Here is a 17,403-nt window from a genome sequence, read left to right on the forward strand (position 1 = left end):
TAACCGGCCATCTTTGTTTTGTCCCCACATGACCCCTGAGGAGATGTTGACAGATCAGCAACAGCATCAGTTGCAGCAGCTCAGTTTAAAGCAACACAGGAAACATTGCAACATGTGCACGTAGATGGTGATGATTTTTTTTTTGTATGCAACCTCGCCCAAATTTCTTTACTGGTGGTCTGTGTGTCTGGCAATTTTACTTTGAGGTCAGATCTGGAAAAGTTTGTGAAGCTCCGTTCTTCACAATAAAGGGAGCAACACAAAGGATGCCTGCTCCTGCTGTTGAGACATTTTTTAATCTTATCCCAGAGAAGCATGTATTCGGTCATTTCTTTATCAATTCATGTTTTACATACATTTTGAGATTTGCATACAAAATTAAGTTTGATCCTGCAGAATTTAGTTATTGAAGTAAAGTCTTTTTTATGATCTAAGTTGAAGTTTCAGTGCTGTGAGTTTATTTCTCAAGATGTATAATCCAGTCTATAGTCAGAATCCTGCAGACGTCATCCACCTCTCTACTCACATTTGTAACGGCACCTTTTATGTGGGCAGCCCCTGTCTCTGTGTAAGAAGACACTGTTGCACATACACAACAATAATGCACAACAATTTCTTGTGCATATTTGAATTATTTTTACTGTGTTTTTATTTATCTTTGCAGTACTTTTACTCCATATAGACCAGTGGGAAAATACCTACATTGACTTTAGCTGCTGTTATTTCAGAAAGTCAGGTTTCAGCCAATACAAGTCTTCCTGTAGTTCAGGTCGATATGATCACTCACAGAGAAGGATTTAGTTGTGAAACACCAACAGAACGTGTGTTTAATCAACAGGATCAAAACTATCTATTCACACCTATATTGGCTGCGCTCTGCAGTTGCTCGACCCTCTCCTCAATAGGACAACAGTGATGGAGAGGAAGAGGCTTGAAGAGATTTATAGAAGGAAGCTTATTCCTGTTTGTGTCCAGTGTTTCTTAAAAGCCCAGATAAAACAAAGAAGCCTATGAGCTTTTTTCCTCTGTTTCCAGTGCAGCAAGCATGTGAATCGACAGACCCTGGTGCTGCTCAAGCACCTCCCCTTTGGCCTCTTATACTAGTTCCCTTTAGGTGAGACCTTTTGTAAAAAAAAAAAAAATGTGAATCATAACACAGCCCTTAATGTGTGTATGGGTATACCTAAATACATGTGTGATTAAAAGATAATCACAGTGAGTGCCTTTCTCTCAAAATGTCTGTGCCTGGCCCTGAGCTACAGTGTGTTTACCTGGCCGTTGGTTCCAGCTGCTTGTCTGGTGTCTTCTCATCAACCTCTCTGCAGGGATAAGGCTAATAGCTAATTGCCCCTGGGTCTTCGTAACAATTTCCACAAAGTAATTCAGGTAAAAAAGCAAATGGGCATCAAACCTTCGATTAGAACGACTCAAAGATCACCAGGTAGGATTTTTGTTTTCATAAACCACACGATTAGCTCTGTGATTGGTCACTATAGAACTATGTACACACGTATTTTAAACATTCAATAACATGTTTAATATGTTATTGTAAAGGTTCACATGTTAATGTTTACAGGTTTTAAGCATGTAAACTTCCCTGCAGTACTAAATCTATCTGCAGCTTAGATTTGCATTAATGTTTATTGATGTAGATTGTCTTTTTTAAATACAAAACATAGTAGACAAGAGATTAAAAAGTATGTGTGTGTATTTCTCTTTATCCCCGCCTCTGTGAGTAATGCGGCCTCTGATTGGTCTGTTCAGATGACGGGGCGGGTCCAGGGGGGGATTCCCGCAGCTCTAACAAATATGACTTTTCTCTCTCTCTCCTGTCACTCATTCAGCTCGGACTCCTCTACCAGACGATCACTGAGAGTGAGTGAGTGTGTCCATCATGAATGGTGAGTGGCAAAACCTTGATTTACCTAATAGTAATAATACTAATACTACTCGTCGTGCTGTGTGAGATGTCAGGACATAATTGAATAAAGAGCAATAATCACATGTGTGATGTTCACTGCTGACTCCAGTGTGACTGAGTTTATACTCATATGTGAAGCCTTTGAGTAGAAGAACAGTGTTTGATTTCTGAACTTAAACCGTGTGTGACACTAAGTCTGATGAACAACACAACTTCCTCATTTCTGCAATGACTGACAGTGTCAGTGGAATCAGTGTCAGTAATCACAGCTTCAGCAGGATTAAATGGCTTTAGAAGCACTACAGAGTGTGAGTGTGTGCGTGAAATATGCTTGTATTCTGTTACACCGTCACTATTACTCCCTGTGGTTTTGCATGTATATATAAATATAATTGTGTGATTTGTTCTCCTCCTCAGTTCTTATGCCCTCCATGCTAGGGGACGACCCACACATGAGTAAGGAAGTTTTCTTTTTAATACCTCTTGTGTCAAAATTAGGATTTTAGCTGCCCATCTGCACAAGTCAAAACTTAACTGACCCTAAAAACAGTCACAGAATGTCTTGCAGTGTCATTTCACTTCCCCAATTTGTTATGTCTTTTAGTTTTTTCGACCCGTGTACGTGTCTGTGTGTCATCTTTCAGTTCTGTGTTTGCTAATGTGGCGGCAAAATGAGGAAGGCAGGACGGGCAGGATATTGGCCATGCCACTTAGTTTTTCTTTTGCCAAACCTACATTTCTTAATCATGTCAGAAATGTAACTGGACTTGTTTCATCCTAGCCTACTTGACATCTGCGTGTGAGTGTCGCACTGTTGTTGTGCCTGACGCATCTTCAGAACCGTGTGTTAGTGTAGCTGAGTTGTTGGAAACGCCCAAAACAGACACACTTTCTGGATCGGTTTTAGTTCCTCTCTTGTGCAGACATCATGTGGGGCATCAAGATTCATGTGAAAGGGACCAAGTACTGATGAACTAATTTCATTAGACTTCATATATAATGTTGTTTCAGGATGTCTGTGAGATGCATAACTCTCAAGATAGACTTTTAGTTGACTCTAATGTTGGATCTGAAACCTCTCGGCTCTCGACCAAAGTTTTCATGATTTCATGTCAATGAATCAATGCTTAGTATTACTGAACCAGACCATTTTGTATGTATCTGTGAATACACAGATACAGGTAATTACACAGGATTTTAGGCACCATCGCCCAGTTGTGCCTAAAAAGAAAAGAGGAAGTAAAAGCTGGCGAGAAAGAGCTTTAACCAGTGTCTGTTTCCTGAAAATACCAACACTAAACAGCTCTTGTTTTTTCAGTCTGACTTCCTAAAGACTGGTCATAAGACACCGTCCTCACCTTTTTCACAGCCGACATTGTATCGTTACAGTCAGAGAAGCACAGGTCCCACCAATAATATTCCTGATGGTTTCCAGTGAGACAGTGAGAAAGGTTTATACAACACCAGGAGCATGGAACTATCATTAAATTAACTAAATCGGTGTGGCAGCCATGTTTGTTCATGTTTTGTTGACCGGAATCTAATAATTTGAAATCACTAAATCCTCTGAATTATATTGTGTGAAAGTAGATTTGACTATAAACTTACTTTCCTCACACTAACCACTCACAAAAAGTAGAGAGTTATGTCCCATGGGATGTCTGGTTATCCATCCATCCATCCATTCATCCAATCATCCTTCCCTTCATCCATCCATCCATCTATTCCGCCCTCCATCCATCTATACCTCTGCCACCCCCTCCCTCCATCCATCCATCCATCCATCATCTCTTTCCCCTCCTCTTCACTGCCTCCTTTCTTCATCTGTGCTGTGCAGTGGCTGAGCCGGCGGTCCAGATCTTCGAGCAGCCCCGGCAGCGGGGGATGCGCTTCAGGTACAAGTGTGAGGGTCGCTCAGCTGGCAGCATCCCCGGAGAGAATTGTTCCGACAACAACAGGACCTACCCCAGCCTGCAGGTCAGCCTGCTCAACCCTTCCTCAGCTGCAAAGATTCACATATACATCATTTTGGGCTTTTTTTTCACATCTAAGTGTCTTTCTTTACAAGAGCATTTCATTTGTATCAGTATAATAACTGTAACAGCAACCTCCTCCTCTCTATCTATAGATCCTGAATTACTCTGGCAAAGGTAAGGTGCGTGTTTACCTGGTGACGAAGAACGAGCCGTATCGGCCGCATCCCCATGACCTGGTTGGGAAGGACTGCAAAGACGGATTCTACGAGGCCGAGTTCGGTCCCGACCGCAGAGTGATTGTGTGAGTTCTCCTCCCACAGTCGTCTCCATCCAACAGCAACCCTGTCATGCACAGTGTTTACTCACTTCACTGTCACTGTCGTCATCCCTCACTCTCCGTCTTAAGTAAAGTGCTCTGATTGGCATAAGTCGACACACTCTCTCTCTGTCTAACACACACACTCACCGCAACATAATTATTTGCTCTCTGTCAGCAGTATTTTGTGTTTCACTTGACTGCTCCGGAAGTCACCCAATGTAAATAAGAGAGCTCTCAGATACAGAAGAAGAAACTCATTCAGCAAATATTCGCATTCAGACCCACCCACACACACACACACACACACACACACACAGGAAGCATATTTGTTAAACCATGTCTGTGATGAGGATAGCAATATGGGAATTCCCCAAGTGACATCACCCGGAGAGAAAAACGTGTTTGTGTGTGTTAGTGTGTGTGTGTGAATGAGTCAGTATCTTTTAGGGTGCGTATAATTTGCACATCCCTGATGTTTTGCTGCGTTAAATTTCAGTTCAGTTCATTATTTATTTATTTAGGATTCCAGCCCTTATATGTGCAAACAGTGAATTATACTAGAGTTCACACAGTCACAAGTATAAAATAAACACAACAAGATTGTTGACATTAAAAGCATCATTGCTTTGATTTGAATACACAGCTTTGTACATAGCAGCAACACTTTTTTAGATTGAACATCATTCACCCATGGGGCCAGCATGTGTTTTATTTACATATAACAAGGCTGTTACCACAGTGTCACTTTCTCATGGCAGGACTGTGTTGTTATTATTGACAGTTTCCAGAATCTGGGCATCCAGTGTGTGAGGAGGAGGGAAGTGAAGGAAGCGATCGTGCAGAGGATCACCAGAGGGATTAACCCCTACAGCGGTGAGTCCTTCAACTTCCATAAACTCAAGAAAGAGTGATGACATTTTTGTTCTGACTCTGCATATATCACACATGATGGCATGTAATGATTAAATCTATATGAACTATCCCACTTGATGCATGCTAGCGAATAGTGTGTGTGTGTGTGCGTGTGTGTGTATGTGTGGGGGGGGGTGTCCAGGTTCCTATTATTAATATGGTTGGGACCTGGATCTGTTTACACAGTCACAATATGAGAATGGAAAGTAAGTCCCCAGAATATAAATCATAACATTTCAAGTCTTAGATTTAGGTTAAGTCAGGGTTAGGCTTAGGTTAGGTTAAGTTAAGGGTTAGGCATGTAGTATCTAGTCTCCATGAAATCAATGTAAGTCAATGTAATGTCCTCTGAAGTCATTGAGACAGGGTGTGTGTGATGTGTGCGTGTGTGTTTGATTCCAAAGCCTTATACAGCTTATGACCAACTGTTTTTGAAAAGTGAGCCCGTTTTAGTGAGTTCTAAAAAAACAACATGAAACTACACAGTTTATTAATCTTCTTTTAATAATGAAACTGAGGTTTTACTCTACTATGAATGAAAGTTTTCAAAAACAAAATAATGTTTTGAAAATGAAGAAAACACTTTTTTAACTTTTGCATTTCTGCCAAACCACTTTGTGTGATGATACCAGTGTGTCTCTGATCAGCCAGTATCAGCTGATAATATGCTATTCAGACTGCACAGAACAATGAGAGTTCCTGTATTGAGTTGACAAGTCTGATTCCTGGTGCTGCTGCTGCTCTCATCACTTCTGTTTATTACTTGAACTGCTGCTGTGGCTGTTGTTACTGTCAAACTGGTTCAAAACAATTCAAGAGAATTTCATTCTTGTGCCTGTTGACCCAGTTCTCAGGCAGCAGAGAAGAGTTTTCCTCACGTTGAGTCAAAAAAACGAGCTGCGGCGCTATCTTCAGCAGAGCCATTTCCTCTTGTGCGCTGCGCGTTATGCTCGTCCCCGATGCAGGCACACGGCCGCTCTCGTGTACAAACAGGCGTTGAGCTGACTTCCCCATTCTTGGTTACAGTTGCTCAATTCAGCACAGTGCAGGAGGTCACGTGAGAGCTGGGAATGCAGGATTCATTAACGGGGGGGGGGGGGGGGGGTAAGTGGTGTGTGGGGGGTTCCCCAGCCCTCAGAGATGGTGATAAAAGTAGGGTATGGTGCCTTGCAGGTCTGAGGAGAGAATGGGAGGCCTACAGCCAGTTGTTATTCAAACATGCAAGCTTCACTTTCTCTCTCTCGCTCTCAAACATTGATCCTAGAGTTATTACTGATATCAAATATTTAGTTGTTTTCAGATTGGATTGGGGGGATTTGCAAGTGGGAATTGCTTCAAGTGGCTCTAGCTGGCCTCAGTGACCTGGAAACCATATGTCATGTATTTCTCATGGTAATTTGCTCTTACTTTATGATTTATTTCCTCCAACAAGGAAGCTATGTTTTTGTCTGCGTTTGTTTGTTTGTCTGTCTGTTAGGTAGCAGGATAACACAACAACTAGAGGACACATTACCACAACACTTGGTGAGGTATATGTGCCTGGTGTGGATCCAGATTATTACTTTCTTTAACATTATGAGACATCAACCTTTGATTTCTCAGAGTATAATTCATGGATCTTGGTGGGGAAAAAAACCCCAGACAGGGTTACTGTCTGTGCTTGATATCTGGGGAAATCTTATAAGGCCAAGCACTGTACACGTATAGAATATAAGACTGACCTAAAAAAAGAAAAATGAAACTGTGATACAGACGGTTCCGTGTGATATGTACCTCAAACCCATAGATGACATTTATAGACTTCTGCTCCATCGACTGAGCTCCACCATGTTAATCTCTATTCTCTTACCTGCATTGGGGCATTACTAGAGTAAAAGAGCAAATTTAGGTTTTCGAACTTCTGCGAAGTCGAAGTTGAGAAACAGCAGCGTGTCATGTCGTTACTGCGACCAGTGAGGATATTTTTACTGTGTGATTCCTGTGGTCGAGGATCATGCAATTAGACATGTCTTACAAAGCCAGATGTTTGGATTTGTGGCTGAAAAGAGACAGAAAAAAGTTTCACAAAAGTCTTATTTACATTTATCCAAAATACCACTGGATAGATTTATATCGCTGTTTCAAACCTGCCCTGTTTTATTCCTTAAAAGAGCGGTTTTAGAATGACAGACTTTGAGTGGTTCACTGTCACAAAAATGCATTGGATTCTGATTAAAGGAAGAAAAAAACATGTGAGCTATTTATTTTAATAATTGTTGGATGTGAACATGTCACCAGAGCTTTGACTAATTCATCGGACAAACATGATGGAGATCTTTGGTGTTTTGTCACATCCATCAGTAGCAGCCGTATAATTGTTGAGAGGGTGTATTAAAAGATCTCTGATAGACGAGTGCCGCAGTGGAATGTGGTTTTAGAACAACTAATCATACAAAGCGCAAGAAACAGAGCTCTTGGTACTGTGACGATGGATATAAAACTGATTTGTGACATTTGATCACTGTGTATCTAATGCAGGTCGTCTTATTGGTCAGGTTGCAGGTGGACGTGACTCAACCACAGACTCAGAGCAGCATGATTATTGCTGCAGACGGTTTTAGGGGCAGCTGGTTGATGTGACGTTTGTCAAACTCTCCCTTCTCTTCAGCTCAGTTCTGCTACAGAACTCAGCTGCTTCCTGTGCTGTGCTCAGGTGGCTGTGTGAGTGCAGAATGGTACACCCACCTCAACCCCACACCTTTACACACCCACACACACAAACCTTTCCTCGTGCATGTAATGTGTTGTTCGAGCTCCACCGATGCAGCTGCCTGCAGAATATCAGAGACCTGTGGACCTTACAGAGCGGTGGAGGACCGTTGGTGGAGGACTGGTTATTGGTCGAGCGCTCACATCACCTGCAGTCGAAGACACAGAGCTGAATAGTGTGTGTGACGTAGACAATTCTTTGATGCTGCTCCCTCACATGTCACAATGTTGTGGTAATGCACCTGGTAAACGATTGCTTGGCTCACCTGATGAACAGTTCATAACAATTAAAGTTATCAGTGTGTTTATACAGTGCATTATGTTGAATCACTAATGCTTTATAAATCACTGACTAACAGACAGATAAAAAAAATTATGTTATCATCCAGTGATTTAAGCTTTAAATCCATATTCAGATATGCCTGGCTGCTGCTACCTGTGAACCGTTTTTGTTGCTGAACATTATTTCACAAGCTGGAAATCTCACCAAGCTCATTGTTTTGCCTCTTGATGTAAGAACAATATTGATCAAACCCTCACAGCCACACGTATCAATTTAAATCACAAAAAATATGTCAGCAGCAGATTTCTGGCCTTTCTTGTGTTTTTACAAAGTGATTTAAAACCACAGGCTTCTGAGCTATTTCAGAATATGATTCCACAAGCCTCAAATTCTTTGTGATTCTAATTTGAGGCCGTACAAAACATATTATTGTCATTTAGATGTCGGTGGTCACTTCAAAGTCAGTGCTGGATGCTGGTTGGTCGGCGCTGTTGAATATTAATGAGCACTGTTTTAGATAGGGGTTATTTTTGCCACTTATTCTTCCTCTTTTGGTCATTACTGGAGGGGATGGATTCCTGTGCTGGACATGGTTTATCTACTTGCCTTTTACTCTTTTATTTGCCATTGCCAGACACAAATTTACACCATCCTCCATGTCGTTTGTGCCTTAAAGATATTTCACGTTGAAGCAGATTTCAGAGGGAAACTGACCTGCCCCAGTATGTTCCACCGCACTCTGTAGCTACATGTGATGTAACTTTTATATTTGATTCAGTTATTGTTTGCCTCAGCCTCAGAATAAAACTGAAGGTTGGTGAAATAGTGAGTCATGCAGTGGAGACAGTGTTTGTGGTGGAGCAAAGCACCTGCTCCCCTTCTTTCTCACTCTCAGTCTACCCCCACAATCATGCTAACCACTCACTTCGCCCTCTCCCCCGGCCCCCCACCGTCACCGTCCCCGTCACTGCCACAGCCACTCCCATGCAGCCTTGATGCCCGGTGACACCGAGCCGCAGGTTCTTTCCACCATGCACACTCCCTCACCACTATAGTGTTACCTGCTGCCCACTTTTCTGCATCTGTCCCGTGTCTGCCTCTTTCAACAGCACGGCTCCAAAAACACACACCACACATTAGGACCAGCTTGGTTCCATCACTTTTGGCTCCGACAGTTGCGCTCTCATATGTGGGCTCGTCTTCATTTCTCCCTCCTTCAGTTTCTCCACTGTGTGTGTGTGTGTGTGTTTGTGGGTCTGTGCCTCCTACAGACGATAAACCGAACAGAAATTTGAAATAGAGCAGAGCCGCATGCAGCTCAAAGACTTGATGTTGTTGTTTTCATTAATTGACACTAAAACTCTTCATAAACTGGACGTACACATTCAATACAAAGCATTTAGTATGTTAAAAAAAAATCCCTCAGACTGAATCTAAGAAAGGAAATACGTATTATGACCTGTTAAGAGAAGTCTCAATTCTGAGCAGCCAGAAGCGCTTGATATTAAAGTAGCTGAATCATCGATCTGATGACAAGTGGATGAAGAGCTGCGGTAGATACACTGCTGGCATGAGGGGAGGCAGGTGTACAAACAGACAGCCAATCAGGTCGCTTGAAGGGAGGGAGCAAAACCATGGCTACACACACACAGACAGACTAAGGAGGTGGAGACACCAGGAGAAAAACAGGGAAAAAAAGGGAAAGAGTCATGAAAAAGGGTACTCATCTAGACAGAATCAAGGTGTTTACATGACATTGAAAGTTAATTATTTTCATTTATTTGATTTGAAAGGGACCATGTACAATGTCACCATTTGATGCACTGTCCCAGATTATAGCCTGAAGCTTGTTCACATCTGTAGCCCCTTCACAGGTGAGAATAACACAAGACACACAGTGTCGTACAAGCAGAGCAGAGCTCTGGGTCAGTGAGAACATTGCCGAGCAGCTTTCAACAGAGTTGGTTTAAAATAGAGATGCAGCTCCTCACATCATTTTATTTTCTTATATTGTAATGAAGTAACACATCAAATATAATAGTTTAAAACCCGCCTAAATATTAAGCCTCTATTCCACTGCCTGTAGCTTCACATTTAACAGACTGTGTAATGTTATAAAAGTTTTATCAGAGCTTGTGAACATAGCTTCATGTCAACACCAGACAGCTTTTGTCCTATATTGGAACCTTTCTCACTAAAACGCTCATGGAGACGTGAGGTTAAGCCTAAAATGACCAGTGAGTCGTCTCTAGTCGTGTTTGTTTTTTTGCTTTTTTGACTTCTGACCAAGCAAAATCCAAACAGACTTGTAACTGCACTCGTGACCTGTGGCCTCACTTGGAACTGAGCCCTGAGAGGAGTGATGGCTGCTGCCAGCAGAGCATGCAGAGACAGAGCGGGAGAAATACCAAGCTACAGTACAGCTGTCTGCACTGACACTCTCACAAAAGATGAGGAGTTCCCCTCCATGTTGTCTGCAACCACACTGCAGCTTTATGTTGTATACTGAAGTGTTTCTGTCGGGAATACACATGTGTTATTAACCAACGTCTGTTATCTGCTGAGAAACACATTGTGACAAAGTCAAAGACTTGAAATTTGACTTGACACTGGATCATGTCTCACCACTTTCACTCACGTCAGGAGCCCCATGGTCACTCATGCAGGAGACGCATCTGTTGCCTCTGTGCTGTGCACACACTCACACTTCTTTCCACCCTGTGGTATCATCGCTGAGCGTCACCGTAGCGGCAGATTGTAGGTGGGGATGGCCTCAACATGAGAGACAGATAGAAGATAGAAATTAGAAGATGGAGGAAGAGAAAGTAGGCAGATGTGAAAGCTTTGGTGTGTGTCGTTGTGTGGGCGTCTCTCAGTAAAAGCTCTGCCTGCAAGGTGTGCGTTGTCTCTGAGGGTGGGACGTGTGACGCTCTTATGTCTGTGTGTGTGTGTGTGTTTGTGTGTGTGTGTGTGTGTGTGTGTGTGTTTGTGTGTGTGTGTGTGTTTGTGTGTGTGCAGATGAAAATGTAGGCCGAGGACACTTGAAAAAGCTTTCTATGACGTGCTGAGTTTGATTCAAGGTTGAGGTTATGGCACCATCCTACAGATGTGACAGAAGCACAAGAGAATTGCTGATAATTTATCTTGACACGCAAGAGACTTTGAAGAGAGCAAATATTAATAAACCGAAGCAGATTTTTTATTTGACTTCTTTTCCGTTTACTTTAAGTCTTAATTACACATACTTACCGACACATTTAAAACTGTTTATGGAGGTCAAGGCGATGACAAATTATACTTTCAACAGGACATAATTAATGTCCCAGTCACATTGAAAAAACATTTGCTTCATCTGTCCCAAACTTTTGTTGCACTTTCCAATTGTCGTTTTCAACACCATAAACATCTCATTCCATTTATTTTCATATTATTTAAGTGGCTCCTAGTTAAGTTATATACTACTCCTGACCCTCAGACATACAGGTGGAATGTTAGGGTACCAGCACTTTGGTGCCACCACATTTATTTGATGGCTGTAGTTATGGGCTACAATTTGCTAATTTATGTTATTAGAAAAAAATATCCTGAAATGTCAACCATATATAAAATTGTTCAAATTTGATTTGTGATGCAGTTTGCTCCTTTTGCTCCTCTGCTGCTTGTTTTTCTGTCAGTAAATATGACTTGAGTCAGCATCAGTGTGTTTTTATTCTCATATTGATGTTCATGTTTGTGTTTGTGTGTCTGTGTGTGTGACAACAGTGCCACGTGAGCAGCTGCTGCAGACAGAGGAGTACGACCTGAACGTGGTTCGCCTTTGCATCCAGGTTTTCCTGCAGGATGAGAATGGGCATTACACCCAGTCGCTCAACCCCATCGTCACTAACCCCATCTACGACAACAGTGAGTTGGTTGAGCTCTCTCTGCATGCACTGCGTTCATGCTAACAATGTTAGGTTAATTACAAGTGATGGAATTGCCATACACGAGAAAACAGGCTGCCTAAGGTTAGATGTGTCCATGTTATGGTTCAGTCGATAGTCATGATGATGATATGACATTAAGGTAAGTGCTAATATTAAAACCACCCAGGCACTAACCTAGAGTCCTTTTAACTGAAATGCAGTGACAATAATATTTATTATGCAATAACTAAGGAGTCATACAAGGAGCAGTATTGCCATGTTCATAGACTCAGTGTATGTTTGTCCAGGATACAGATATCCTCTGTACACTGTTTCAAGTGTTGCACTCAGTTATCTACTGATGTGTTCCTCACACACATTGAGAAAGGGGAAGTTCTTAATACGCACTAACCCTCAAACTACACTGTTGCCATGGAGCACTTCCTCTTCTAACAACACGCATGTGACATGTGACTCAACTGTAAACTAACAGTGCTTTCTTTTTCTAAACTGAGGCAGATCCACATACTGATCATTTAAGCTGCTCACACATGCACATAAGTAGATTTAGCAAAGGCAGATCCTGACATTATCATCCTATGGATTTTTTAAAATTATTTGTATTATGTGCCTGCCTGTTTGGAATGGCCTATGTAAATTCCCTGTAGCAACTACATAATTATTTGTTATCATGCGAGAAGCCTCCTAAAACATATCTATAATGTCACTTTTTTATTATTTGTGTGTTAGAATTTGTTTGCATAGCTTTTTATAAACACTCTGTGTTGCAGAGTGAATTTAGAAAAATCTTGTGTTCATCCTACCTGGTTTATGTGCAATGAAGATTTTGTTGTCAAGGTTTTAAATAAAACTAAACTTAATATCCTTCATTACTGTTCACATGTGTGGCTTATATATAAGATTAATGTATTTAAAATGTGCATTTCTAGTCTTGATGACCACTCACAGCCCTTGTGTGTTATATGTGGTAATAACTTTTTCCTGCATCATCAGGGGCCCCAAATACAGCAGAGCTGAGGATCTGTCGGGTCAACAGGAACAGTGGCACTGTCAAAGGAGGAGATGAGATCTTCCTACTGTGTGACAAAGTACAGAAAGGTACAACTATCAGTACTGTGTATAATCCATCCGAATTTTTATTGTTGAAACATTTTACATTATTTTTCTTATAGCTTGGATCTATTTTCTCTTCATTCATCTCCATCCAATCAATTTTTTTATAAATTAATTTTTCTTTTCATAGCTGTCGCACCCAACTCTTTGCATGTTTATTCAGTTTCCCATTCCTGTCATCCCATCTTCACCTTTACCTCCAGATGACATTGAGGTGCGATTCTTCTCCCCTGACGGCTGGGAGGCTAAAGGCTCCTTCTCCCAGGCTGATGTTCATCGCCAGGTAGCCATCGTCTTCAAGAGTCCTTCCTACTACGACACCTCCATTACAGAGTCGGTCACTGTGCACATGCAGTTGCGAAGACCTTCTGATCAGGAAGTCAGCGAGAGTATGGAGTTCAGATATTTGCCTGATGACAAAGGTGAGCAATAAATGCCTTTCAAACTATCACCGTACTGCTGCGTCTGATGGTGGTAGCCAGCCAATCAGACCCAGTTCTCAGTGATTTTCTTTTGATTTGTGTGAATGTTTCCGGTTTTCTATAGACCCTTACGGCTACAATGAGAAAAAGCGCAGAAGAGAGCACTTGATGAAGATGTCAGGATTGTCAGGTAAAGGACATTTCACATGAATGAGCATTTCCTTTGTACGTCAACACACATGAATTTATTGTAACAAAGGTTTCTGCTCATCCTTCAGGGGGTCCTTTTTCTGGACTGGCTTTGAACAGGCCAAAGGCAGTGTCACAGACTACCATGAGTCAAATGCGTAAAGGTAATTGCTTTAATTTGATTTCCCTCAAATAGGAATCAACATTTTAAACCAGGTTTGGATGATACTGGCCTGTGATTACACTAAATGTCACTTTTACACTACACTATTACAATTACACTATCTGTTTTCCAGACCCAAGCATGTACCTAAGGACACATCCCATATCTACGATGCAGCAGCAACCTGCTATGTTCAACCCATCTTACCAGCCAGGGCCCCAGAATGTGATGATGCCATCAACGGCTCGTAATCTACAAATTAGCCAATCTTGGGCAAACCAAAGCGCTACACTCTCAATGGACACGGTCACCATAAACCCCTCTGTTCCCATGAACAATCTGCTACGTCCTACTACTATCAGGCAACAGCAGCCAAACCATGGATCTATTTACTCCCACAGAATGGACAGCTGTGAGAATAACGCCCTACCCCAGCTCTCCGTAAGGGACTTGCAGTGCTTGGAAACAGCCCCACAGTCCTCTGTTATGAGCCAGTCGGAGTCCCAGACACTCTTCCACATGCAGCACCAAAGGGATGAGCAAGCATCGGAGAGCCAGGCCCAGAATCATCTAGGCAACCAAAACCAGGGTCTCCAGACTGTGTGGCCCACTTTCAATGCAGTCCAGAGCCCATTTATCGGGTCAGTACCTGGAGGTGGAGGGGGGTCCCAAGGGCTTGGCTCTTTCCCCTTCCTTGACGGCATGCAAGGGGATGATTTGCTGAAGGCCTTTGTGGGAGGAAGTTCTCAGACTGGCTTCCAGCTGAAGCAGGAGCCCCAGATGACCGTGGGACAAGATACCCATGCCTCAGTCATGCAATCCCAAAGGGAGGGCCAAGGAAATACTTACACCAACTTGCTTCCTCGTCCTATGAGCAATGGCACGAATATGAATCAAGTGATACACGATGGTAGTGGCAATAACCAGGCTTTCAAAAATATGCAGAATCCTTACTCAAACAACAGCATGGCCCCAGAGAATCACTTTTCAACATTGGCTGACTGGATGGAAGCAACCCGGCAAAGCGACTAGAGGCAGTGACATATGCCGTATATATTATCTTGTTTTACCTTATAAATCCAGAATTGTTGCTCTCTCCCACTTTGGCATGGTAAGGCTCAGTGGACACTGGTTATTTCATCTGTGGGCATGAGACCAAAATTATTGGCAGGCATTTGGATTCATAACCAACGACTGGTTTTGTTGTTTCTTGGTGGCACAACCGATTACTGTCTATATTCCTTTTTGGCAAAAACATCACATTGGTCTTTGCTTGTGTAAAGTGTAAACTGTGCTTCTGATATTGTTCTTCCCCAACCCTCTTGGTTTGCACCATTCATTCCCTCTAATTCATTTCTTGGTTTGGCATCAAGCAGGTGATTTTCTCCAAATTACTCCATAAAACCGAGCTCACACTTATTCACCTGGTTTCTGCAAGGCTAAGACATGCACGTGGATGACCTCTGCCGAAGACTGTAATGATGATAATGAACTCATCAAATGATACACTGAAGCAAGTTAGATTTTTAAAGAGGTGAATGTGCGTCTCTCTTTCTTTCTTTCTTTCTTTGTCTCTCTCAGGTGAAGTTGGTTTCACTGTATACATACTGTATATAAATTAATGTTTTCTTTGGTGTTTGATGCTAAAGAAAACAGGGGCAAGTGAATGTTAGGGATTTTGAAAATACAGCATAAAAATGGCTTATCATCATTGGTTTACTTGTTGATTCTTTTTAAGAGATTTATACATATTATGTTAGTTAAGGTGTGCAGCTGTTCAATTCATTTCTTTAACAGAGCTGTTAAATGCTCACTGTATATACATGTTAGCCATAGTTGAGGGTGAATGCAGAAACTATGCTGAAACACTCAAGAAGTGGCCAGGTACTGAAATTTCCATTGAGGAAGTGGGAGGAAGCACATTCAGAAGTGTCTGTCCTTGTAATGACTATGTCATACCAGTGATCACATGTATTATCCAGAGTTCTCAGAGTATTTCTACCAGATGTTTTATAGATAAACTTGTCCTTTTTTTTGTTATTGTTGTAAATGTTCAACTGATGCTCTTAGGGACTGTTCGACGGAGTTCTTTGTGACTAGACACATGGCTGATGTTGGAGGAGAACCTGGTGGAAGCCTGCAGAGAAACTTTGTTACCATCAGCCCAGCTCAGCCTACATGCTTTCTGACTTATATATCTTCCAGAAGCTTTTGGATATTATTTTGTTGACAGCTTTGTAAGTTTAGCTTTTTTTGTTGTTTTTTTGTACTGAATCTTTTCTTAATAAATAAAAACTTTGTCCACATCTTTTATCATTCTATGTCTTGTTTGTATTTTTACAAACGGTATAAAAAAAACTGCATGGGCAACAATATATATATTTATGTACTGATGCACAACAAGGTGTCCAAACAAGACATTTTTTTTTTTTGCAAAAGGCCAGATCTGAATTGTTTGTCAGCTGTTGTGAGGTTCTCGAACATTTGAAGCATAGTTTCAAAACGATTCTGCACTTTCTTCCCTCACTGCACCTGTCGGACATGGCAGAACACGTTAGTAGGATATGTAGTATATGGCTGGAAGCAACTGCACTGCAAGAAAAAAAAAGGAAATAAAAGTGGTTCTTACAGCAAAGTAATCGGGTTTAGCTAGTGATCAATTTACAGTAAAGCAGCCTTAAACCTTGGTTGCCTCTTTTTCTACAAAACAGCTAAACTAAAATGCTGATGTCTTCCAAGCCAGCGCTGTCCGTATGCCGACGCCGCATTCTTGGACGTTTTGATACAGAATAACACATATGATCAAGGCAGCAAGGCAACACAGGTAGCAAGACTCATGTCTGAAGATAAAAAAATTTGACTTTCTGTACAGATTAAACATTAAACAAAAATAACAACCTAAAAACGTGGTGGGGGATGATTTTGTGGGGGCACTATTACAATTTTTCCATTAATCCTAAGCAACTGTTATACGCCCCCTTTTTGTCAAAGAGAACTATTTCAGTTTGTAAGATTTAAGTTCCTCCTATTTTACGTTAGGGGAGAGCGGGGTAATGTGGGATATTTTTTACATTTGCTCCCCTCTAGGCGAGCTAAACTGATATATCAGTAAAATTTACACATTTCCCATTAATTCAGGATGTGTTCTAGCAATGGAAATGATCAGAATGCCTTCAGGACAAAGGGCAGTGAAAATATGATTGTTTTTAAAAAAGTGGTCTTGTGTCCCACTTTACCCCGGCTACATTTATGATTATTATGATTCATGTGATCTCTTGCACACACCAGCTTACCTGCACATTGTTTCTCTGTCCAATTGGTAGGGACAGGGATATTGATTTTCTCTGCGTATTCAAATGCCAGTTCACGGCACTTAACTGGAGCAAGGCCATGGAACTGGTCAGCTAGTTGTTTCAAGTGTTTGGCAAGCT

General features: G+C 41.6%; 1 protein-coding gene across 1 annotated transcript; it reads left to right on the plus strand.

The window, feature by feature from the left end:
* Window positions 1-1,835: 1,835 nt before the first annotated feature.
* rel (v-rel avian reticuloendotheliosis viral oncogene homolog) lies at window positions 1,836-16,283 on the plus strand. The gene is made up of 11 exons (XM_062400964.1): window positions 1,836-1,901; window positions 2,339-2,377; window positions 3,759-3,898; window positions 4,050-4,198; window positions 4,998-5,089; window positions 11,922-12,062; window positions 13,079-13,183; window positions 13,402-13,620; window positions 13,745-13,810; window positions 13,899-13,973; window positions 14,106-16,283. The coding sequence occupies exons 1-11, from the start codon at window positions 1,895-1,897 to the stop codon at window positions 15,002-15,004; spliced, it is 1,932 nt and encodes a 643-aa protein (XP_062256948.1). The 5' UTR covers window positions 1,836-1,894; the 3' UTR covers window positions 15,005-16,283.
* The last annotated feature ends 1,120 nt before the right edge of the window (window positions 16,284-17,403 follow it).

This window comes from Platichthys flesus, chromosome 12 (genome assembly GCF_949316205.1).
Source record: "Platichthys flesus chromosome 12, fPlaFle2.1, whole genome shotgun sequence".
NCBI lineage: Eukaryota > Metazoa > Chordata > Actinopteri > Pleuronectiformes > Pleuronectidae > Platichthys > Platichthys flesus.

Coding starts and splice junctions, on each gene's coding strand:
- rel (XM_062400964.1), top strand. Junction 2,378..3,758: donor AGGGGACGACCCACACATGA/GTAAGGAAGTTT, acceptor TGTGCTGTGCAG/TGGCTGAGCCGGCGGTCCAG. Junction 12,063..13,078: donor TAACCCCATCTACGACAACA/GTGAGTTGGTTG, acceptor CTGCATCATCAG/GGGCCCCAAATACAGCAGAG.